The 25962-nt window shown below is 36.1% G+C and overlaps 1 protein-coding gene across 1 annotated transcript in view; it reads right to left on the bottom strand.

Moving 5' to 3' along the window:
- The window catches only part of LOC140151070 (uncharacterized), a 531056-nt gene that overhangs the window by 24471 nt on the left and 480623 nt on the right, over nt 1-25962 (bottom strand). The window contains 2 exon segments of the mRNA XM_072173269.1: nt 3500-3641; nt 14940-15122. Coding sequence (XP_072029370.1) covers nt 3500-3641; nt 14940-15122 — 325 coding nt within the window.

Here is a 25962-nt window from a genome sequence, read left to right as displayed (position 1 = left end):
ATGCATGATTTTCTTTTTCCTCTCAAAAATGATGAAGAGTGTGTTTAAGGAGATAATTCTCACATTAATACTTCCTAATGGTATTTATTGCCACCGAGTGGAAACCCTTCAAAAGGATTATACAAATTCAGAACAAATTTGAAGCAAAATTAGGTCAATATTGCAAAATATTTATTTTGATATACAAGCTGAGTAAAACAAATCACATGCTTATGCTTGCATGTTATTGTTACTACTACCAGTATTTTATAGTATGATTTGGCTATATTATATTGATGGGAGAAGACTGCTAACAGCAGCTGAAGAATGTAGAGGACCTTGCAGAGAACAATGATATTGCTAAGAATTGTTTTCAGCTCTGGCTGAAACACAACATCTAGTGTGTGTGGACCCTATAAGTAGCTGATAAAATGATCTTTTTCACAGCACAAACATTTCAATCAAAATATCCTGAATTTGTTTTCAAAATTTGTGCAAATTGTCACAATTGGTTCCCCAAACCCAAACTTCCTACATCAATACTTAACCCAGTAGTACATTACCCTCAAGCCCCATCTACATCCATCACTGATGTAAGTGTGTATGACAGGCAGATATGAATGCCCAGGCAAGATCTGCAACTACAGGCCTACATCACCATCTCCAATATACCTTTAACATCGCATGATAGAAAACATCAAAAAAGCCCTACAGAAATAGAAAAAAACTATTCCCATTGCATGCAGTGCAAGTCTTCAACCTTACACACAAACTACGTATGAATCAGCATTCATGACCGACAGAAAAAGGAAAAAAATACGGTGCCAGATTATTCAACAAATTGCGGCACGCATACTTTGATTGGTAATCTGAACATCCTGTCACTGGAAGCTACTAATCAATATGGATTCAATTGGCTTTACAAAAAATAGAAAAGAAACCGAGTAAAAAACGGGGGAGAGAGAGGGAAACTTTGAAGTTCAACGCACTGACCCCATTTCACTCAATGGTGCATACAGGATAGTGTAGGCATGCATGTGTAAGGCCGTACTGCAAGTATGAACAGGCTCTGATGCATATACCCAGCTCTATGTTAGGCAATATTACCCAACATAGAACGATTTAAATTAAGTTCAGACTATATACCCCAAGATATACTCTCTTGAGTACACTACATGCCAGATGTAGAATTAAAGGAATGAGGCACCATACTTAGTGCTTCGTAAAACGTACAGAAAATTCATGTCTATATATTTCAGTATCCAAAGAAACTAACACTAGAATTTATGATGGTTAAAACTATGTTGTGGGGTATTCGAACAGGGAAGTATTTTTGTAGCAGTGGATGATTTTCAGGGACTGAAGGTTCTGTTTTCAAGAGCTAGATTTGTAACATGGATAACCTGAAGGTGCCAGTTTTAAAGTGGATATTATTTTGCATTACTTTTCATTTACATATGATGTGAGCAGTTTAAATCTCTGTTCTGATTTTCATTAACATTTCTACCCATCAATGACTAGAGAACTATGGTAGAGTATATTATCATTAACATTTGCAAAGACATAATGCTTCCTGTTTTGCCAATCATAATGTTAAAATACGCCAATATCATATTTCATCACATTTCGTCTTATTCAACAGACAGAATTAAGAAAGACAAATGGAAATATCATGTAGTAATATGCATCTTTTGTTATCATTTCTGGATACATATATGCCAATCATGACGAGCATTACAGGCATACGCCAGAATCCACCCATGTCCCAGATATGAATCGTACGCATGCATGCTAAGCCGTCATCATGTCATAAAATGCTTGATTGGTTATAACATAATGACATCTACATCTACCTGAAATTGAGAAATTATATCCAACATTCCCTATACGCCAATCTTTTTAGTCCGTTCATTTTGCTCATTCACTGTCATTCATGCTCCCACATCAATGATATGATTCAATGTGCTTGTACTGTGAGTACCCACGTGGTACAAGCTTCCTACATGTGTAAGTGAACATTGGTGATTCCGAGCATACTTTGTACGTTCTGCCCTACTTCCAATGCAACTCATTCTTTTCATTTTCCGTTTTCTAACCCCTCTTTTTTCTTTTCATTCATCATTCGCCTCAGAAAATATGATCCACAAGTTAATTTGTATGCTATGGCCTACTTCGAGGTATGACGAAGGAGAAGAGTCAAGCAGAATTGAAATTTGGTGATAAGGTTGTAGGCATATTTGGCTATTACAATTAAAATCCACACACCCCATGGAATACATGATCTTAATCTTCCACACAGGGAGTGTGAATCTCAAATCAGGTTACCTCGATGGGTGACTCTACTTTAAATCTACATCCCCTGTGTGGTAGATTAAGGTCATGTCTTCCATTGAGGGTGTAAGGATTTCAATGGTAATAGCCCATTTCTTACCTACCCTACAGTGAAATGGTGGTATACAAAAAATAGGGCTTGTGATGGAACATGGCAACTATATTACGATGTGACCCTGTTTTTATGAAATTTTATTTCGGTCTCATAAAACTATATTAAGTTTTATTCTGGTCCCATGTAACTAACTTATTAACTGTGGGGAAAACCTGTTGGGGTTAATATGAAAAAATAAACCTGGTGATTTGAATGGCATCTGATAAGCTTTCTACACTATTGTTCACCATGGCGAGTCAGTACACATATCATTGGGCACAGCTTCAAATTGCCAGTGTTCACTCGATGAGCTGGCATACATACAAAAGCATCTGAAGACACCACATAGATACGCATCACATTGATGTCACTAACTCGCCAAGATGAAGAGTAGAATATCACTAAATCTGCAGTGAAAATCTATTGACTCTTGGGACTTATCAAATGCTTATCAGGGTAGTTGATCAAAAACTATAAAAAAAGTTGAATACAAATGAGATAGACCTATATTCTAGGCTCAATAAGATCAAAATGTTACAGACTTCACACTAGGATCCACAACATGCTCATCTATCAGGGCACAGTTCTTTAACCCCAATACATTTGCACATTCATTGAATGACCTTTGAAAATGTGGGTACAAAAACTCATACTCTGCAAGTTAAGGTCCAATTTTGCACTAACAGTGTTTAATTGAGGTTATTGAACTATGCCATTGGGATGAGGCCATTGTGGTCCATAGTGCTATTGACTTGTAAGGCTTTCTTTGATTCAGCGATATGTAAGTGGATTTTCAGGAGTCACATCATTGAGTTGACTCCAAAGACACATACATACAAAGACTACACATTGATATGTATGCCATCACTGCCTAAGAAAGCAAAAACCCATTATAGTCAACGGTTATATCTATAGGGATACACCTTACCAAAAATACATATTAAGGCTTTCCACAGAAAGAAAGTGCAATGAATCACTGTTTTATCACATTCATGCCATATGATAAAACACACTTTACATTCTCTATGGATAGCCTTCATATGAGTTGTAATATCTGTATAGAAAACACAAGAATATGTATACTACTATACTTACATGGTAAAGCTTCCTTATGCCTGTTTTTACTTGGATTGCTAGCGCCTACTTTAGTACTACACATATCGGCCTCATAGTTGCATAAAGCTTCCCATTCCTCATGCAGTCTGTCCTTATTCTTTAGGTGGTCTTCCATGTAGGACTACAGAAAAAACAAAGCACAAAGAGAGGATTGCTTGTTAGAATGGTAAATCATGTAAATCTTAATTCAATGGAATGTAAATGACATTCATTACACCCCCATCTGTTCATCCATTAGTACAATGTAAAGTAACATGAGCACAATTTTTTAAAGGAAGTTGTAGCCACTCAGGACTTCGGGCGGCCAAAACAAGAAATACATCACAGATTGTTCAAAAATTAGGGCACTGGCCCTTCTGTCTCTGTTTGCTACGACCTTGCAGCCCCTGAAGAACAGTGGCACATGCTCAACGAACAAAATATGCTGTGAAAACTGGGGTCACTTTCACAAAGACATAAAATACACTGAGTTCCAAACCCCATTGAAAATATCCAAAACCATCAAATTTAGGGATTTGAAACAGGATGCAAGAACTTACAATGGGGTATTTCAGATTTTTGAAATATCTCCCACAGACAAAGTATGAATTTCAAAAGGAATTAGCGCATTAACCATCTCTACTTAAAACGCATCCTCCCTCTGTGGAAGATTCAGATTGAATCTTTCTCAGAGGGTGTATGAAATTCAAATGGAGTTGTTTGATCTATTTATTCCATTTGAAATTCATACTCCCCATGTGGAAGATATTTGCAAAACGTTTTACAGGGGATGTGTGTATTTTAAATGGAATAGCCTAATCTGCAGTGAGTCTCTGAGAAAATACATCCAAAATAGCATATCAAAACTATTACAAGATTTCAAATCTGACACATTGGGTTTGGGGACTGTGCTTGGCCTCTATGATGTATTGCAAATCTGTATAAAATCAGGTCTAGTATGTCCGCCATCTGGTGGGAGTCAAGCATAATGCCACTACAAAGCAGGTGCTATGACAGTACATATACAGGTTGATTTCCAGCCTTAGCTCCTAAAAAGTGAGTTAAGTGATGATGATGAGATGGATCACATCAATAAGCTTATAAGATAACAGCAGCTGTCACCTCAAGAATCAACTCACCATCCTTAGCCAGGAAACTATAGATAGTACATAATTGGAATAAAAATCACCAAATTCCAAAGAAAATTATAGTAAAATATCAGCTTGCACCTTGTGCAGTGACCAATATGTATACTGCAATGTATACTGCAACCTGCTCAACAATAAATGAAACCAAGATAGTAAAATGAAAATGAACCATGGTGTACAGTGATATAGGCACAACACCTAGACGTTGATCCACAAGCCTCAGCACATCTTTATCACAAGAGTAATGCCACACCATATATCATCTAATAAACTCATTTAGTATTCTAATCTGAATACATATTGCAATGAAAGACAGCTATTTAGCTAAAAAGTGTTGCTAATGTTGACATTCATCACCCATTTGGGCTATTTTGTCACACATATAAGAGAAACATTTTATTCAATAGTCAATTGATGATGGTAAAAGAAAGGTGCGTTTCCTATCATCTGATGCCACACCCTGGGTTAATCATCATCTCATAGAACCTTGAATGATGTGAAAATGGACCTGCAGAAATAAAACCTTCAAATTGGGTGCTAATTGTTAGTATACTTTTCTTTAAGATTTTGTTATATTTCCTATTCCTATTCAAAGTAACACTAATCCAGGCCCTGTGGACACACAGCTCCTAAACTACCCAGACAGAACATCATAGCAATTTCATCCACTAGTTGGTACTTGCTAAGCTACTAGGTATATAGCTTGGTCAATGCATCCTAAGGCACATTTGAAAATATTCAGTCATATTCTGTTTTTTATTGTGACCTATATTTGGTTAGCTTTGATGGAGACGAAATGGTGATCAATTCTGAAAGCTGCTCTCTATTAAGTCTTGGATATGGGTACATGCCTGGAAGGGAAGTGTTAATGTCATCTGGGCAAATTTGTCTATCTATACATATATACAAGGAAAGCAAATGAATCATACATGTAGTATTTGCATATTAGCAGCAAACTGCAGTGAGGAGAAAGCTAATAAATTTGAATATGTTTGCCTGCATGTCTACATGATAAAAGAAAAATTATGAATATAATTTAGTCATTATTAAGCTTCTACATTTCACAGTTCAGCAATATGTTGATCTCACACAAGCTTACATTGCTTCTACATGTGGGGGTGTGTGGGGGAGGAGGGTGGTTGTGGGGAGGTGCATTAATGTTTGGCACATCCATGTTCAAATGATTATTACACTTATCTTCAGTGCAGTAACTTAGTACTGATATTAGAAGTTTGATTCGCAATGAACAGCTCGGTGTATGCTCTTCCTTAATAGCATAAAGAATGTCATTCTTTCAAATATGATCAAAGACCACAAAAATTGGCCATGCTCATGTGATAATGTATCTATAAGGGAGCTAAAACAATCAAAACCATTAAGATAAGTGCCATGTCAATCCTTATAAACCCTTTCTATACTAGTTAATGGGTGCCCACCTGCAGTGACTAAAAGGGCTATTCCATTTGAAATCCAAACACCCTATGGAAGACATGACCTTAATCTCCCACACAGGGAGAATGAATTTCAAATAGGGTTACCTGAATGGGTAGCTCAATAATCTACACACCATATGTGTGAGATTAAGGTCATATCTTTCCACAGAGGGTGTAAGGATTTCAACTGGAATAGCCCATTTAGTTCTCCTCATTCATTATTAAGTTCATCTAAACCTCTTCAGTTGCTCTTTCATTAATCCACATCTCAACTTGTTTATTACTTCTTAATTACCCAGACTACAGACCACATTGCCGACAGCGAGTGTACTGGTCAAGCATGAGACGCTGGTCATCATTGAATCTCGGGGCACCAAACTCTGACCGCACTGTTTTACTTGTCCAATATATTTGCGTCTTGAGGGCTACATATAAACCAACTGTCATTCCATATTTTACATCTAGCAGAAGCTTGTCTTGACTGATGAGTGCATATTAATAATGATTGATTTTCTTGCTAAGTTAAGTTACTCACTTGCTAATGAGATATATCAAGGCTTCAGCTACAATATATAGCATATATGCCTAAACAGTGTTCCATATTCTGTGAAGGTACGATCAAATTTTGGTATAAATTTAAGTTGGCAAATTTTGCTATCTACCGAAGATAGCAAATACTAAATACTATTATGTATTCAAGATTGCGGCTATACAATCCACTGAATACAATATGTACATATGGCACTGCCCAGCCCTTACTACAATTTATTGTAGCTATATATTCTATGCTATTTAATTAACAAGCTGTAACAATATCTATTTCATGCACTCCTGGACAATACTGGTTAAATTTAGACAATATTTCCATACATAAATTCTAATATCCGGATAGCCATTAGATAGAACACCTGGTTGATAATGTGAGATCCAGTGTTTCTAGATTTAGTGCGCAAATAATTTTTTTAAACTGTTGCACTGGTTTGCTAAATTCTAACTATCAAATCATTTATGTATACGTCAGGACCTGCATGTTAACAACTTTATATGCTATATATGCATGATTATAAATTGGCTGCCAGACTCTATCTTACTCAAACAGCTTTTCAAATGATGTCCAAACCACTGATTCCAAGTAATTCTCCCAAGATAATACTGACAAACAAAGGTCCAGTGGTCATTCCTCCTACAACATGCCCTTGACCGACACAAATTACCTACACTCCACTGGCCCCTTAATTCAACCAAATACACATCCATCTCTGATCCATCACCGGTCATTTTTCCGATACAGTACCTGCATTAACCATAGACATGACATGACACTTTGCATTTGGTACACTATGACAGAATTGACCGCAACGGTATGTCAAGATTTTGACAGATTCTGTCCTGCAATCAAGACAAGCGTATTTTATTTAACCCATGGGTGTCAAATTCAACAGTCTGATGCGAAAAGCTGCATTTTTGAGATCTCAAATCTACAAGAGTAAATATATGATTATGGTTATTTGAATATTTCCACAGTTTTTGAATCTTTCCGAGTTTGGAAAAAACCACACTGTAATCTGATGGAACATAAACTACATCTCAAGATTAATGGTAGAGTTAATATGTCACATTTCCAACATGGCACCTTAAGCAAAGGAAAGGGTCTTGGCTTTGTCTCATTATTTCTCCTAACTTGCATAAATTTACCTTATGACATTCCATAAGCTATAGCCATAAATTAATTAACAAATATTTCCGAATCCATTATCAAATCGGTGTGAAATTGTGAAAAATCAGAATGTAAATCTACATGATCTAGCAAAGTATCACAAAATATTGCAATAAGTCTTCAGTAGATAGCAATAACGGAAAGTTAACATGCAAAACTTACAACAGATGATCGGCTTTGGGAGATGGTGAAAATGCATATTCATGACTTCATGACCAGAATGTAGCAACATAACACAATTTTCGTATAGCTAGTTGGCAGTCACACCATACATGTGCCTATCCATTTTATCATGATACGATCCACAACCCCTTGATCATGCCTCTTGTCAAATTCTCCCTTAAAAAAATCTTGATTTGATTATATGAACCCATCGATGTCATCTTGTTCTGTCTCCTCATTGTATGTGTGGCCCGTGCATCTCTCCATGGTATGGTGTCCTTCATGTCAGCACCCTTCTTCAGGCCTCCATTCTGCACAACTTGTTTCTTTTATATTACACAATGACTGCGACCCCTTGTCTAACAGTGTACTATTAGCCGCAGGTCTTTTGAGAGAGTAAATCAAATGAAATGTCTCCAACCTTTTGCCAGCCAAGAGACTTGCATGCAATCTTTACGACAGCGCTATCCGTCTTTATTTAAACATTACCGGTATATAGACCGAGTCTCTCCAAGCAGAGCAGCGTTAGCCCCCCTGACTGCAGTGCTTTTTGCTCCTAGCAATCATCCCGTCGTCAAATCTGAGCAGTTAACGCTTGGGATATAAAAAAAATTGTCAAAAAGAATTTCATGATCCAACAATTTTCGCCATATTTTTTCCATACAAACCTGTCCAAATGCATGCTTGGAGCTGAAATGACAGGAGACACATTACAAGTATATTAAAACTGTCTTAACTGGGCCGTTCTGTCAAAAAGGCCATGGCTATTTGACAATTATGCAAGCGAATACCTGACAGTTTTTGTGACTACTAAAGCATGGCATTGGTTAATCAAGTTTTCCAGCCAAGTGGCTTTATCACATTTAAGTCAATTCTGTTCTCAAGTCTCAGTGTTACTGAATTGACATGTGCGTGGCACCATGCCATTCTCACCATTCCATTCTTGACAAGATTTTTGTCACATTTACATTACAAGTTTCACACTTGTACCACAGCATATGTTCGCATATAACGTGCATAATGTGCACGTACGAGCGCAGACATGTACATACTGGCATTTGTCGTGTCCTGTCCCTTCATCCTCCATCCCCATTTTATGCATGAAAAATAGACATTCATCAGAAAAATTGCTGTCTCTGCTCATCATGAGCAACCATCAATCTACACACTATACAAGTTGCCATCATACTTCATCACACATGTCAGTATCACTAAGCTCATTTGAATGTAATTTTTCATTGCAATTCCCTGTCTCGCTCACCGGTATTGAGAAATGACTTACCGGTAAATTTTAACCAACTCTAGGGAGCTTGATTCAAAAAAAGTAAAAGCGCCTCAATCATTGTGATTGATCTGCTGAATGATGACCTCAGCGTGCACAGTCAATACCCCCATCATGGGTCAATCAGTCACAGATGGCAGGTTATATCGCTGAAGCGCCCACCCACCCGCCACTATTTACCCATAAAACACACGCTGTTAAACACAACCCGGCCAGAATTAATAGCACTGTGCGTATCACTTTCCATTTGCGGCCGTGCCTTGTGTACCCTTATTGCCTTAGAGTCCTTCCTTTGCCGCATCCAACTTGATTTAGTAATCACACTCTTGGGTCTAGTAGTAAATCTTAGTAGCCATTAGTAACAGTCAAAAATGGGTTCCATGCATTCATCCGGCTCCTTTGTTTCAAGAAACATAAACTTGCTTTGTGTACTCAGATTAAGAAAAAACAGAATTTGATCAATATTCCCAATAAAGCTAGACACTTTAAGGTTGGAAAACACTCAAAATTCTATCCGCATGTCGACTACTCAAAATTGCTTGTTTCTATTCTAAGACTTAAGCCATTTTTATTAGTGGTCAAAAAGGGAGTATTTTTAGCTTTAACATTTTGTAGGCAAAACATCCTTTTTGGATAGTTTACAGTTTGTACTAATTATGCAGGATAATAAAACCTGCTGCAAAAGATAAGTATAAAGATACGGTTTAAACATGACTAAAAACTTGTTATTGTGTTGATGTAAAAAATGTTAATTCTATCCTTAAAAATCACATTTCTACAGTGTGACAACCAGTGATACAGGCCTACCATTCATAATCAGCACCAAATTACTACAAGACTTCCAGTTTGAATTGTAAAGAAAACCATTTAATCATAATAAGCTGTGTCATTCTCCTTGAAAGAAGTACCAATTTCCTGCTAAATCTATAATACACCACGAAGAATTAATGTAAAATAGTTATGTTACAGGAGTGTAAACACTCCCTATTTTGGCAGTGAGAGAAAAAACTTGATGTAATAATTGCATAACCAAAGGCAAAGTACTAGAAAATGAAAAAAGGAAAAAAAATAATAAGGATGAGAGAAAAGAAATAATGTCGTCTTCGTCGCTCGGATGGGTTATTGCTTGTGAAATTGCCAGACGCTGTAACACGTACTGCCTACGGTCTAGAATTAAAGACAAGGTTTTTATGTACAAATTCATTTACTATGGGGAACCTTGTGATCCACTAGAGGCCAGAGGCCATGCTATTAAAGCTATCTTTATCTGAAGATAGACTTATTGCTGCATAGACTTCTCTTAGCTAGGTTTATCTCCCTTTTATATCTGAAAGGTAAAAATACTCTTAGTGCAGGCTCATACTTATTAATGTGTTCCAGTTTTGACAAAAAAAGCATGGAAACTTGTGTGAGAATTATTCTTTCTTTTAATTTTGCTTTCTTCTTGATCATGTTGATTATAATAAGACATACCGTACATTTGGTGTGAGAGAAAGGTGAACAACATTATTACTATCTACTGAAGATAGCAATTGAAGTAGCAATTGAAGTTCTTTCAAAATGGGAAAATTTACTCTTTTATGATGGAAGCAAACTTGCTATCTACTGTAGATAGCAACTGAAGGTCTTTCAAAATGGGAAGATTTACTCTTTTATGATGGAAGCAAACTTGCTATCTACTGAAGATAGCAACTGAAGTTCTTTCAAAATGGGACTCTTTTATGATGGAAGCAAACTTGCTACGGTATCTACTGAAGTTCTTTCAAAATGGGACTCTTTTACGATGGAAGCAAACTTGCTATCTACTGAAGATAGCAGTGAAAATCTTCATCAAAATCTTGTAAATCTTCATTAAATCCAATGTTTGCCTTTAAACTTGAATTACTTTCATAGCGGTATGGCAATTTAAAGAAACATCTATTCTATACATAATTATGATATACCTGCATTATTATATCTGAAGCGACTCAAAATGGGAAGGAAGGAAAGGTTTGTGTTAAATTCTTACATAATCATCCATCATTTCTTCTATAATATTACTACTATTCTGCAAGAACAGTCAAATTCTGTTCCTAAACATCAATCTTCTCTTTATTTCGCCAAGTACTCCGCACAAATAGGAAGTGAAACCTAAGTTTGAATGAATCAAAAACAGCCAGTAGCCAACATCAACTAAACAAGAAGTCCTCTGACATTGCAACTATACAAAGCTCACCCTAGCGACAGGATACCCGAGTTGAGAAAAAAGCCCGAAACCAGCCATTCATGATGATTGTGTGTTTTATATATAGGGGAGGCAGGCACTTCTAAAGGAGAGTCATGACGGTACAAGGCATCAAATGCCATGTAAGATAAGAAGAACGTAATTTCTATGGTGTTTATTTAAGGTACATCTCTTTTATCATCTGTGTGTACAAAACCCATCTATAACATTTGGAACCAAACATGCTGGCAAGGTAGACAGTGGTTTGGTTTGCCTGCTAGACTGGAGCCAAGGCTTGTCATCTCATTTCGATGGGAGTGTCAAGTGATTTATCAAGTTAAACTCAATGCTGCTTTTTATTGCAACATTCTAGCTGCAGTTTTCCTAATTTGCACTCATTCATGGAGGTTTTCTCTGGGCAATCAGACTTCCTCCTGCATATAAAATTGAACGACTCTACAAATATGTGTCATTGCTCTAAAAACTACTCATTTGTTGAAGCAAAATGGCAGATATGTTCCCCAACAGCCCTACTGATGTTTGAAACCATGCAGACAGGATTTGATGAAAGTCTAATGCAAAGATTTTTAATGTAAAGTCTAATTCAAATTTTCTTATGAAAGATGGGTTAGGGTAAGTGCCAAATAAAAGCCAAATCTAAACCTATGCTGAAAGTGGCAATTCAATCCATGCTTGTGTGAAAAGAGCAAGTGGAAAGCAGACTGCTTGATGGCGTTTTGCCTTTCATAAATGGACAACAAATAGAAAAGAGACTAAAAGGAAGTTAAGCAAGATGGACAATGAGACAAAACAGGTGGGTGTGGACAGCTTTTAAGAGTGTATGCAGCAGTGGCTTTCCACATTTCCCAACATTTTAGCCAACACTAACTGGGAATGAGACTTATCAGCAGTGCTATGAGGAAATGTAGTTGAGCACATCATTTGATGTGTTCAAACTTGTCAAAGGAATCAGTCTTTAAAGATGAGACTATAATGGGTGATTCCAGTTGAAATCCATACACCCCTATGGAAGACATGACCATAATCTTCCACACAGAAGATTTCAAATGGAGTCACTCATTTAGGTAACCCAATTTGAAATTCACATTCCCTGTATGGACGATTAGGGTCATGTCTTCCACAGGGGATGTATAGTTTTCAACTGCAACAGCCCTATCTATATTGGTTCGGTCACATATAATTGTGATTATCAGTCCTCTGCAAACTTACAAATGCACCTATTTCCTTTCCACTACTTCCATCAACATCGTCTATTGCACAACACCGCTCTGAGGAAACATTCAAATTCAGGCAGGGCTTGGCAGAAATACCCAATGTAAATAGGGTTGTCAAATACTGCTGAATCGTGCCCTGCACACAATCATCACATAACGGTTTACCTGCCCCCTCCAGGAGGCAAATGGCATTGGATATTTTCGAGATTCAAGCCCCAAACACTTTAGCAAATTTCTTACATCTCGACTGGAATAAAACAAGCAAGCAGTCACCATAAGCTTCTGGCTCGACATGGCTGTCCCTTTACAACGCATACTTGCTGAATAACACTGCATGTTTTTAGGGTATACACAAGAATACAGCCGAATAAGCCATGGACTAATAAGCTTTTTTCTTGTCAGGATATTTTCTCTATTTTATCCTATTCTGTCTAGCACTCAAGAGTTGAATCACTTTTGTGACAAACCAAAAATGGCACACAAAGCCTAGCAGCTGTAAACCCAAGATAATTCCTTTGCAATAACTCCATATTTTTAAACTTTTTTTGACGCTAAAACTAAATCCCTAAATACGCCGGTTCTGTAACTGGAGCACTGGAGTGTATTCTGTAAGCACAGATTTGAGGGGAAAAGAGTGACAAACGACATCATTGGAAGGGATTTACTGACAAGAGTTTCCGTGTTTACTTAGAGATCAAAACTTACACCTGGGACACAAAAAGGCAACAATACCGCTTATATGGAACTGGGTCTATTTTATTGAACTGCTAACAGTTGTCATGAAGTGATTTATTAGCCTCTCTTTGACAGCAGCAATGGCCGATACATTTTGAGTGACAATGTTACGATTAACTGCTGTCAATTTGCCGATATATCCGTTCATGTTACCCAAGTTGAGCAAGTTTTGATTCTTACACCATTATTAGCTCAAATTCTTCTGAAGAGCGGAGTGCCAAGACTGAGATTTTCCAAAGGATTTGCTTACCGGCTTAAGTAACCAATGTATTGAGTTAAGAATGATGTATTCTATCACCATTCTATAATAATGCATGACAACGGATTTGGATTTAGACGTGCAATTACAGAACGGCTTTGTTTCTGCAGCGTGACATGTATCATCCTTATTTTCAAAAAAACAAGTGAATAGGATTTACATATTGACAAGGAGGTACAGGATGTCCTAAATAAAAGTGGGCCTCATTTTGCTTTTCATCCACATCATTTTTCTTTGTAAATAGCAAGTATTCATAAAATAAAAGTGGTTTAGTCCAAAAATATAAAATAAATATTTATTCTGTTCATCAAGTTGGTAAAAAACCTTTACAGAAATCTTTTTTTGAAAGACATCTAATTAAAATAAATCAGATGCTTTGTTGGACCAGGGTATTGTTTTTTTTACAACTTGGGATGGGACAATTTGTCAGTATTACATTATTAGGGTATGTATTTTGGGACACTCTGTAGAGGAGCTTACAACATATGTACACAGATGAACAAAATCCAACACTATAATGACTACTCAAGCTAAATACATCATTGAAACGCTCTCACTAAAACATGGTAAAGCATCTATAGCATTTATGTTATGTCAATGTTAAGCCTACATAATACATATTAAAAACAAGCCTAATGCTCTTGTGAAATGAGATGCGAAAGTGTGCCAAAACTGAGGATACAAAACTGGCAATTCACAAGAGGATCATGGAGGATACCAAAAAGAGGAATTGGAGAACGTTTTATTTCTGGAATTGTGTAAGGATGAAAAAGATATGCAATAATTACAAGATTATCAGGCCTTGTTTAAATAGGGCAAGGACTTAAAATTTATTGGGTTTAGCCTATGGTTAATGCTCAATACAGTGCAGCTTGCTTCTAACATGTTCCATTAGGCAAAAAAAAGGTTTGTCTCAAAGCTTGCGCGCGCGTTTGTAAAATCACACGATATGACAAAAAAGAAATGCAGACATTTTTTTTTTCATGCTGATTCCAAAATGGTCATGAAAATTTACTTTTTTTCTCAAAATACCATGAAAAAAAATAAATTTTTTTTAAACTTGTCGTCTGCAGTCGACATTTGTTTTTAAATTAAGTCAATATGTGCAGCTTTGAGACAAACATTTTCCATTATTAAAAACAAAGAATAGATTGGTACTGCTTGCAACCTAATATATTTGATATTGCATAATTCCATTTTAAGATGTGACAAAAAGTTCAATAAATGTTACTTTAATATGCATCCGGTTTAAATGTCATCACTTACCAGAACTACATGGCCTGTAGATATATCCATGTTAGACTGTACTGGTTCCTCGCTCCATGATGACGTGCTGCTTCGGCTCGACGGGCTTGGCTGTGCGCCCTCGCTCATTGCTACGCTGCTGATTCGGCTAAGTGGTTCTGGTTTCTCCGATGATTTGCTCGCCATTCGCTGGCGGCACAGATCCTGTGAGGAGATAGAGAGAAATATATAGAATTGATGTGATGGCAGATCTACTACGGGGATTCTATGCGATACAAATGGATAAGATCTCCATGAAAAAACTATGAGGGATATTCTTCCTTAATCTGTACTTCATCTTCTTTTCATACTCTCATGCTTCAATCTAAAGTTCAATATGCTCGTATCTATTATTGGATACAATATGACCTGGAAAACAAGTTGGGTATCATTGTTACTGCTCCTTGTCAATGTTTAAGATGTATATTTATGGTTGCCATTCAATTTGTCCCCAACAGAACTGATTTGCCACAAGGCACACAGATTTGTAGCTAGGATAACAGGTTTGCAACACGCATGTGTCAATAGGGAGGTTGAACATTGCTGATGAAATGAAACTTTTATGACTATATTTCAGGTTTACTGAGATTTGAAATTCACACCTATGCAATTTTATCGGTTGTCATTTGCACACTTTGGGCTGTTCTAGTTGTTATCCATACACCCCTATGGAAGACATGACCTTTTCACATTTGAAATGGAGTGTAACCCCATTTGAAATTTACAAATGGAGATCACCATGACTTCATAAAGGGTGTAGTTTCATTTGAAATTTATACAAATTGGCTTTATAGATTTTATTACCAATGTCTTCTATCAAAATATCACAATTTGACTTTAAAATTTGAAATTAATAAGTGGGGGGTAAAAATGAAAGCAATAAAATGGAATGATAGTTTGTGAATATGGTATATTGCACTGCACTCAACCATTTAAAAAGCAAAATCAAAATCTAGGAAACTCCCAACATTTCAGCTCACAATGGACCGAACCCTTCAGCTCCATTTTTGTACTCGTTTGTGCTCAGGTTGTGTATTTATAAGATACAAATGGGTACCTTTAATATCAGCGACCCATTTCCCATCACAGAGCGGGTCCCCCAGGTCATCTACTACTATTGTAAGTCACACACACCCTGGAGGCTATCTGAACTGATATCTATTTTTCGGTATAATTTTCCATTTTCCATCAGGGGATTCCATACACTGTTTATGCAAACACCAGTATTCTTTACTCTGTCCATTATTCTGAAGGTAACAGGCTGTTCCAGTTGAAATCCTTACACCCTCTATGGAAGACATGACCTTACTCTCCCACACAGGGAGTGTGAATTTTAGATTGGGTTACTCCATCTGAAATCTACACCCCCTGTATTGGAGATTAAGGTCATGTCTTCCATACAGTGTGTATGGATTTCAACTGGAATAGCCCATTCTACAACCGAGAGTGTACACTGACTTTACAACTAGCGACTTCTTCACCATGGCCTCAGATCTGATCCGAAACATGCCTAACAATCTTCCACACTATGGCAACATAATGCATGGCACTTCAACAACAAGAAGGGAAAATACTACAGTTTTAGCTTTCACCATTGTAAACACTCGGACTAGCCCAAATGTAGCAAATTCAATTCATCTGCAAGTCGGAACTTGTAAGCATGCAGAACCAATGCTACAAGAGGCTCAAAGAATACGGATCTCAAGTAGTGTTTTGGGTTATAACAGGCCAATCCCAGTTGATTTGATTCCTTGCTTGTATGCTGCAAAACTTACAACAAACTGACAGGACCTACTTCAATGTCTAACAAAAGCTTCGTATGCACTTGATATTTATGTGGATCTACAGACCCTTCTTGTATTCCCCGCAACAAATCATACCTGTAATTTATCACATTGTTGCAATGCCATTAACAGCATTTACAATTGAGTGTGTAAGATATAACTGCACATTAAAAAGCCTACCTAGTTTTCTACATAATCTTAACTACTAAAGTGGCTGCTTGATTTCAAAACAAATAACAGGTGTACTCGTCTAACTTTTCACCAATGTGAAACTTTGCTACGTAAGCATTATAATGTGAAACTTGCACACATACATTCTATTCACCATGCATGATCTTTTTGATCATAGCAAAATTTTGATCTCATAAGGGTACAAAAATATGCAACTTGCACATTTATGAGATTTTCTCAGCTGATGTAAGTATATTTGTGTTTACTTAGCTGTACAGATGACCAATTGTATTCCAAACCTATCTGCAATAGCTGCCCTATATACATTTGACCATTTCTGCATTCAATATTGTACACATATGACACCTGGCAGCTATTGGTGCCTTCTTACCCAAATGCCTTCATACAGGAAAGTTGAAAAAGAAGGAGGAAGAACGGAATTATATCCTTGAGATAATCCCGTAGGTTATCCTGTCGCACCTATTCATAGTCCTTTATTCTCAAGTAGTTACACATCTACTTGAAAGTAGCCTTTGATGTGATGTGCCTTGCCGACTACGGTTGATTAATTTTCACTCCAGAATTGAAACCATATCCAATGTTTCTATAGATAATTCTTTGAAAGTATGACACGTGTGTGTTAAGAACCTGATGTTGCTCTACAGGGATACCGCACGTGGATACTATAAGAAAGAAATGTAGTTTTGTAAAGATTCCAAAAAAATCCGCCCATTTTGGAATATATATTAATTATTTAGGAGAGTGTTTTAGGATTTTGTTAGAAACGGGATGATTTTTGATCATCTAGGGTAGGTGCAGGTAATATGGGACAGCAGGTAATATGGGACACCTGTTTTCATTTTAACAAAAAGTAGCTTAGAGAAGGTAAACACTTTAAGTTGATTTGTTAAGTGTTTAGAGACATCAATTGTGCTTCTAGAAATGCAGTTTTGGAGTCTGTGTATCAAACTCTTGGAAATCAATGCCAAAAAGAGTGAAATTGCCCAAATAATTATGTCGTTTTTTTTTTTTTTTTTAAAATCAATGACGTCACATTTTATGATTGTGTATCCAAAAACTCTGGTACTGAGGGGGCATTTGTAATTTTTTATGATCTTTAGGTGATGGGTTAAGCTTATCAGCAGGTAAAATTCCACTGACAAGTGGCACTTTCCTTTTATAAATGATTATTTTCTCTGATTTTCAACTGAATGGGTGCAGGTAATATGGGACACATAGGAAATTGTGTGCATTGTCAATGCGAAAAGCAAAACTATTTAGAAAATTGAATTTTCTTGTAGAAATTTGCATTTAACATTCAAAATCATGTGACAAAAATGTTTTTAGAACAAAAGAGTGATTTTCTGAACTTTTTGATTTTCACCATAGAGATAACACAGTGTCCCATATTACCTGCACATGCAGGTAATATGGGACACTTGACGATGACGTCATTTTGACGCCATAGCGCCCAAACAAACATAAAAACAAGGTAACATTGCCTGTTTTATTAATCTTAAAGGACAGGTTGTTCATCATAACAATCTCTTGTGGGCATATCTTCTTTAGTTTTTATGCAAATAAGCTAAACGTCCTTAATGGTCCCATATTACCTGCAGGTACCCTATATTTTATTGTTTTAATGTATTTTCCTGTCATTTCCTGCAAACCTAATAAAGATATTTTGATAATTGAAAATAGTCTGTATCATAAATCGTAGAGGTTGAAAGCGTAACCAAGCGTGCAAAATTATTATTTGCCATGGAACTTCGGTCATATTTTATTTGAAATAAACTGGATGTTAGGATCTGCATGCATGGTATGCATGGTATTGATGGTATACAGACACTGACCTTTCCCTAAAACCAGTAAGCAGCAACTTGTGTATCACACCCGGCATGGGTTCGAACCCTTTTGTTGTATTTTATTGTTAAACCTAAATAGCGTGATTGCTTTTGAATGAGCGGCAACACACATATTTTGTTTGAGGATAGCTGGATCTATCTCCTTCTTTTACATCTTCTCTGCTTCATAGAATCTGCCCAGGAATAATGAAAAAGACCCGCTCCATTAGACCATATAAATACCCAATAAAAGAACTTGCAACACCAAACATCCACAATTACACTACTCAAAGAAATTCAAGGATCAGACTTATTTACTATTATCTATTCCAGCTCCAGTGACATCTTAAACCTTTGGATGTATTGTTATAGGTATTAGCATTTTACTATAAAAAATCAACATGGGCTGTAATGCTGGTTTTCATGCCCTCCAGTGACCATAAGCATAACCCCTACACCCAGGACAATATGTGTGAGATGTCACTGGATTTGGAACAGATAATAGCATTATGCAAAATAGGTAAGTGTCATTTCATTCAGTAATGTTTAGGCAAAAGAACATATTGCACTATTAAACTTCCTGGTAAAAAACACTTTTACTGAAAAACACTTTGGTCAGCACCAAAAGAACAAAAAAGAAAGAAGGTAAAATCAAGATTATCATATTCTGATCAATTGCATTTTTTAAGTAGTGTATAATGAAAAGTCACTTACTAAACCAAACATTTCATTTATTGTGTACTGGGACTATATCAAATTGAAAACATGCCAGTAGCCTAATCAAAATTCTGGACACAAGTCACTACGTATTATATAATATCATTTGAATCATCACACAACCCACAGAGGCCTGATTTTAAGTATACTTGCAAGCGAGACTTGCATTATTATCATTTGTATCATCAAACTAACAGCCAGATTTTTAAAAAGTACTTCCAAGAAAAAATACAGAAAATTATATTATATAAATTTTGTAGATTAGACTAGATGAAGTACCAGCATACAAAGCCCATAAAGAGAGAACAAGCACTTAGTCTCATAGATCTGCCAACAAAACACATGCAAATTTTATAAGCTAGCCTTCTAAAAAGGCAACTGTGGATAACGCTAAAGCATGAAATCCCACAGGCCCCTGAACATGTATACAGTGCAAAGGACGTTCACCGCTCCCCTTTTGCAATGCTGCTTATGAATATCTTGCGGCTGCATAAATTTAAAGCTTATTTCTACAAATTTGATTGTCTAACTAATTCATGATGCTCACAGATGAAATATGATATGATATCGTAGGATATGAGCCATCTTGTGCACGACTATCAATTAAAACCTTGTATGAGGCTCACAAGAGGATTTGATTTCAACTTTATAAAGTCTCACCATCACATTAATTACCAAGAAACATCTTAAGAAATACTTCAGTATATATACTAATCATATTAGTACATACTCCATACCCACTGAATGCATTTGACATGAAGATTTGAAACCTATAGTAATGGCAATTCTTCAAATTTCCCAAAATTTGGTTGAAAAACACGACTTACAACCATATCCGGAGTGTTAATGCCTTATGGTCAGCCAATCAATAAATCAGCATAGTCCTGATATAGAGAAGTGTGCACTGAGCAAAGACTTCAGCGCATATTAAAATAGCCTTTCAATTTACCAAAGAAGTTGAATGACCACACAGCCATTTGATAAATTTGCACTCAATTAATCAAATTAATTGTCCTGAAAGGAAAGGAAGTCAAATTACCCATTTTACAATTTTTGTACTGCGAGTGCGAGTGGCACAGTGGCGCTGACTTTGACTCATAATTTTCAGGTAGCTTGAGCTTGTGGGTTCAAATCCCTGCAGCGTAAACACATGTTTACACTTAGCAAAGGCTCTTCACCCCTATCACCCCATCCAGGTTACAAATGGGTACCGGCTTTGTTCAATGCCGGTAAGGTAACAGACTTGTGGAGGAGGAATAGTGATCCTCCCGCAGCAACATTACATGCATGGAGTACGTCTGCTCAATTATAACATTCTAAATTGCACTACTTTGGCCTATTCCAGTTGAAATCCATAAACCCCCATTGGAAGACATGACCTTAATCTTCCGCACAGGGAGTGTGAATTTCAAACGGAGCATGGGGTTACCTAGCTCGAGATACTCTAGCTAAAATACAGGTTTATATTTACTATCTTACATTATCTTGCTGTATTTCAGCTAGAGCTCCAAACGACAAGCTTCCGGGTTTTTTTGGAGAACAATACTGTTATGTAAGATGAAGAAGAAACCCGCCTCGGAGCCCGCCCTACTCATTATTTCATTGTACTTATTGCAATTTGCCTCCACACATTACGTATCAACACAAAGCTTTTGTAAGGATTAATGAGTGGATAAGAAATTGACAGTGGAGGATACGAAGGACACGCCGATTGTTAGTTGTCAATCATGAATTGCTGCAACGTATTAATATTTTACTGCATGGCATTCCCCAAACACCAAGACAAATTATGCCGTATTTTTCCAAAGATCATCTCATATGAAGTTAGCTGAATGCGATCTGTACTTTTGTAACATTCCGATCGCTTTTGATCACCTATTATCGGTTTGTTGAAAACACGTGATTCATGTTGTGTAAACATAATTAGCATATACACAAATGAAATTACGATGCAATACAATGCAATTTGAATGCGCAGCAGATCTATAGAAATAACTTTGCCCGGGTTTGTGCAGAATTAGACCCTGTCTGGGGTTACCTGAATAGGTGACTTCATTTGAAAATCTAAACCCCTGTGTGGGAGCTTATGGTCATGTCTTCCATGTATGGATTTCAACTGGAATAGTTCCAAAAGGAACATTGTGTAGTACTACAAAGAAGAAGAAGAAGAAGAAGAAGAAGAAGTCCTTTGGATCTTGAAGTAAATTCCAACAATATCACTCACTTTGCTTTCTCCATCATCAGTTAAGATTTTATCAAACAACTCCTTGGCCCAGGCTATCACATCACTAAGCCAACACATCTTTATGCCAAAATGACAGAACAGGAACTGCAGAGATCCAGCAGGTTACCAGTGCCAGATGCACACATCCTAGGAGATTGACCACTCCTACTACATGTACTATACCAGTAGGCCTATACCACATACTGTTGTTCTGCATCACCAAATTTATAATTCAGTTACCAGATTGTGCTATTGAAAATCCAAGGCCATAACATGCATGGCTTCTTTTTTCACCAGTAATTCTGTGCATCTCCCCAATTAACACTGAGACCTGTCAAGTGAGTTACATAACTATTGTTGTTTTGATCAAATACTTGGAATTATAATAATAAATCTGTATATCGGATTAAAATTTGGCAGCTCATCCAATTACAATCACAACCTGGGCAGCTCATCCCTCAATGGTGTAGTGAAGAGAGTCCCTTTAATTGGAATGGTCCTGGGTTCGATCCCCATTTTGTTAACTCATTTGATTTTTATTAAGTTGAGAAAAAGGAATTCAGAAATACACTGCTAGTGTGCATGATATTGGCATCTTGGAATAGCCCCAGAAGCATAGCTGATTGGTTTTCACAATTAAAATAGAATGACTCTCATTCTACTTGGAATCTCAGAAAATATGTCTCATCATAATAAGCCCAATCGGCATTGGAAGTTTGCAATGCATTGTGGGACAGTTTTTGCAGTTTTAGGACACTTTGTCCTTTGACCTATCGGAAAATTGCTGTAATTATTAATAATTTATTTATTATTGTCATAATGTTATCATTAAAAATATTTAAATAATTAATTCATTTAATAATAATGTTTTTTAAGTTTGCTTTTATTCTAGTAACAAGTTTTAAATTATATTTTGTCAATATCTCAAAATCAATTTTCCAGATAGGTCAAAGGGCAAAGTGTCCTAAAAAAACCGGAAGTTACAATAGCGATTTGGCTTATTATGTCTTACTTGATTGTCTCATAATCATCGTCATGTAAAATATAGAAATTTACGATGAGAACACACAAAACAACTGAAGACTGATGCTAGAAACCATAAGAAAAAACTCACAGTGGGTAGTATTATGGACATTTAAGTTCAATAAGGTTGAACAGAGATCAATAAGGCTGCTTTTGCATAAGGACGGAAATCAAACCAACTTATAAGAACCTACCTGGAAAAATCACAAATCTGAACTAAAAGTGGAAACATTTAAAAACAAAACAAATGAACACACATCCTGGTAGCTGGTCCCACAGCTGCATAGGAAAGCTTAAAAACAAGGCACCATAAGCACTTTTATCATCAGGACAAATGGTGGCATATGGTTGAAGAATATATAATTGTCAAGTAACATTAGCTTGTGATGACAAATCACAAAGTACATTCACTTTACCAGCAAATGTTACCACCAAATTGTCACAAAAACCCACAATATGCACATATCTATTTTACTGTTTTATCAAATTAAGGACACAAAATAATCACATGTATTTGTATGAATGAAAATGTATTCAAATTTGTGCAGGTACTTGCATGTAAATAAATATAAATAAATAAAATAAATTTTGGATTTTATTTTGGATGTAAAGTGCCTTATTTATCATCTTTATTACAATGATTACCAGCTTTATGAAATGGGTGGGGGATGTGTAGTAATTCAATCCGTTTATCTAAATTTATACACACCCCCTCTAGAGTTGGGCTAGTGCCAATGTGTGATATGAACACTTCAAATGGACAAACAGCATTTCATGCTTCAGTTTTTAGATTATGTTTATTGATTTTATCATTGCCGCCATCCCACAAGATTAGGTTAAAGGTCAGATTTTAGGATAAGGGTTAGATTTTAGGGTTAGGAATATGGTTGCATTTTTAGCATTAGGATTAAACTAGAAGCTATTCCAGAGTTATTCCATTATAATGACCCATCACTTAATGCAGACATTGAAGAAAAAACAGTATTTGTGGACATTTTCAGTAAATGTATCAACATAAATGCAAATGAACTCAAAAAAGAACAAAACAAAAAACAATAGAAATATGCTAATACCTCTATATATACACAAGTCACAGTGTGTATTTACATTACTATATGTTAATTTTTATCAATGCAAATATAGTACTTACTTGGTGTAAGTTATTATCACATTATTCCTTTGGGCTTGAATACATTCAAGGTAGATTTCTAGATACTGAAAACCTAGAAATTTGTAACCCTGTAACAATATTCAATTTTTCCCACATTTTCTTCAAACCAGATTAAAAGAAACCTCTAGAAATAAAAAAACTATAAACCTTTCATCGTGCATGTACATGCAGAACCCAACCATTTTCCAAACTGAACATAAGCAACATGATGCACTAACAGCGAAAGTGCGAAAATGTTACTCATACAAAAATTAGCACTTTTGACAGTAGCCCATTTTTTTTTGCTGCTGCACATTTTATTGTTTAGCGAGGAAAGATACCTTTGTACATAGGAGGGGAACCAAGCCTGGAGGGGGTAGAAATAGTTCACAAATTATTCAGTATTTCACATGGAACCGGTGTGAAGTAACGGTGAGGTAACTAAGTGTGAGGTAATCAAATATTCAAAGCGTAATTTCCCTGAGAAGGTTAAAGTATAGTTTGTATCATAAGCAAGAAACTGATAGTTTAATACATTTTAATACATTCAATAATCTTCATTTATGATAGCTCGGGCTATTCCATTTAAAATCCACACTACCTCTGTGGAAGATTTAACTAAAGTCTTCCACAGTGGGAGTATGAGTTTCAAATAGAATACTCAATTGGGTAACTTCCCTATAAAATACTCACTCAAGCAGTGGAAGATATAGGTAAAGCCATAATACAGGGGGAGTATGGGTTTCAAAATGACTAATCCTAACCAATTGTATTTGAAAAACATACTCCCCCTGTGGAAGCTATTTCCAAAATCTTCCACAGGGGTAGTGTGGATTTTAACTGGAATAGCTAATTTGGTCCTCATCTTGGTATTTTAAGGTGACAATGTAATCATGTCAATTTATCATTTCATGTTGCAAAAAAAATAGAAAATGAATGTTTTTCTAAAATTTTCTATAATCCCATGACACTCCTGTAACAACAATACGATGAAAAACTCTGATGTGCTGAAAAGACACATTTACATTAGAAATAGCTTTTCATATAATTAGCGTAATTTTTAGCAAAGTTATATACACATCAAAATGCATTTCAAGCACATATTAAGATATTGTTCCTGGTTGATTTTGTGGATTTAATCAATTTTTTATTTGTTTTTAATCTTGGAACTAATTAATTCATATAATAATATCTGGCAATCAAATCCAGTGAGTTCATATTATGATAACAATAGCTATAACATGTTGCTAGGAGTGTCAAACAGAGAATATTATTAGCATTTTATGACTGAAAGGTAATGAATAACTGCTATACTTGAAAGCGTACGTTGAACCTATAATGAAATGAAAGAAGCTTTTGTATTTACATTCATCCATGGAAAGCTGTTTGATTCAGAGTCACATCAGGGCATTAACTTCTTCAAGTGACGTTAACAGTCAAACAATATTTTAAGTAAAAAAAATTCTGACAAATACAACATATTTTGCTTTGTAAATAGAACAATTAGAGATAGAACAATAAATATACTCTGTATTACTCTAGTTAGAAACTACAAAAGCAATTTCCTTCGAACCCTACCCCAGCCACACGATATCTGTGGTACTGAATACATGTGTTTCCATTCAATTTCCCTTTATAAAAAACCCTCACTGATGTACATGGTAGAAATTGGATTGCCTATATGATTATGCAATCAGTTGAATATTAAATCAATGGGACTGGTACAACAATACCTTTGAGCCATCGAAATTTATGTGCAGGTCACTAGTTACTTGCTTCATTACCGAACCTGTACACAGTTATACACCATACAATATGACATATTGTTTATAAACAATTTAAAATCTAGACTTCAAGGCAGTCTGCAATACCCAAAGTCTCCAAAGAACCTTAGCCACACTGGGAAACAGTAAGGTTTGTGATGGACTAATTAAGATTGCATCTTGCATTGCAAAATGCCCATTCAAATATTTCTCAATTTCTCAGTTGTTCGCCCTATTCCTTTTGAAAGGAATTTTTATTACACATCCTACCTTTGTCGTTGAACAAAACCTCAAGTTTGAGTTACAGCCAAAGAGATTAGACCAGAGAG

This window comes from Amphiura filiformis, chromosome 4 (assembly GCF_039555335.1).
Source record: "Amphiura filiformis chromosome 4, Afil_fr2py, whole genome shotgun sequence".
In the NCBI taxonomy this organism is placed as follows: Eukaryota; Metazoa; Echinodermata; class Ophiuroidea; order Amphilepidida; family Amphiuridae; genus Amphiura; species Amphiura filiformis.
The sequence above is the reverse complement of the archived record's forward strand: the minus strand, read 5'-3'. Positions and strand labels throughout refer to the sequence as shown.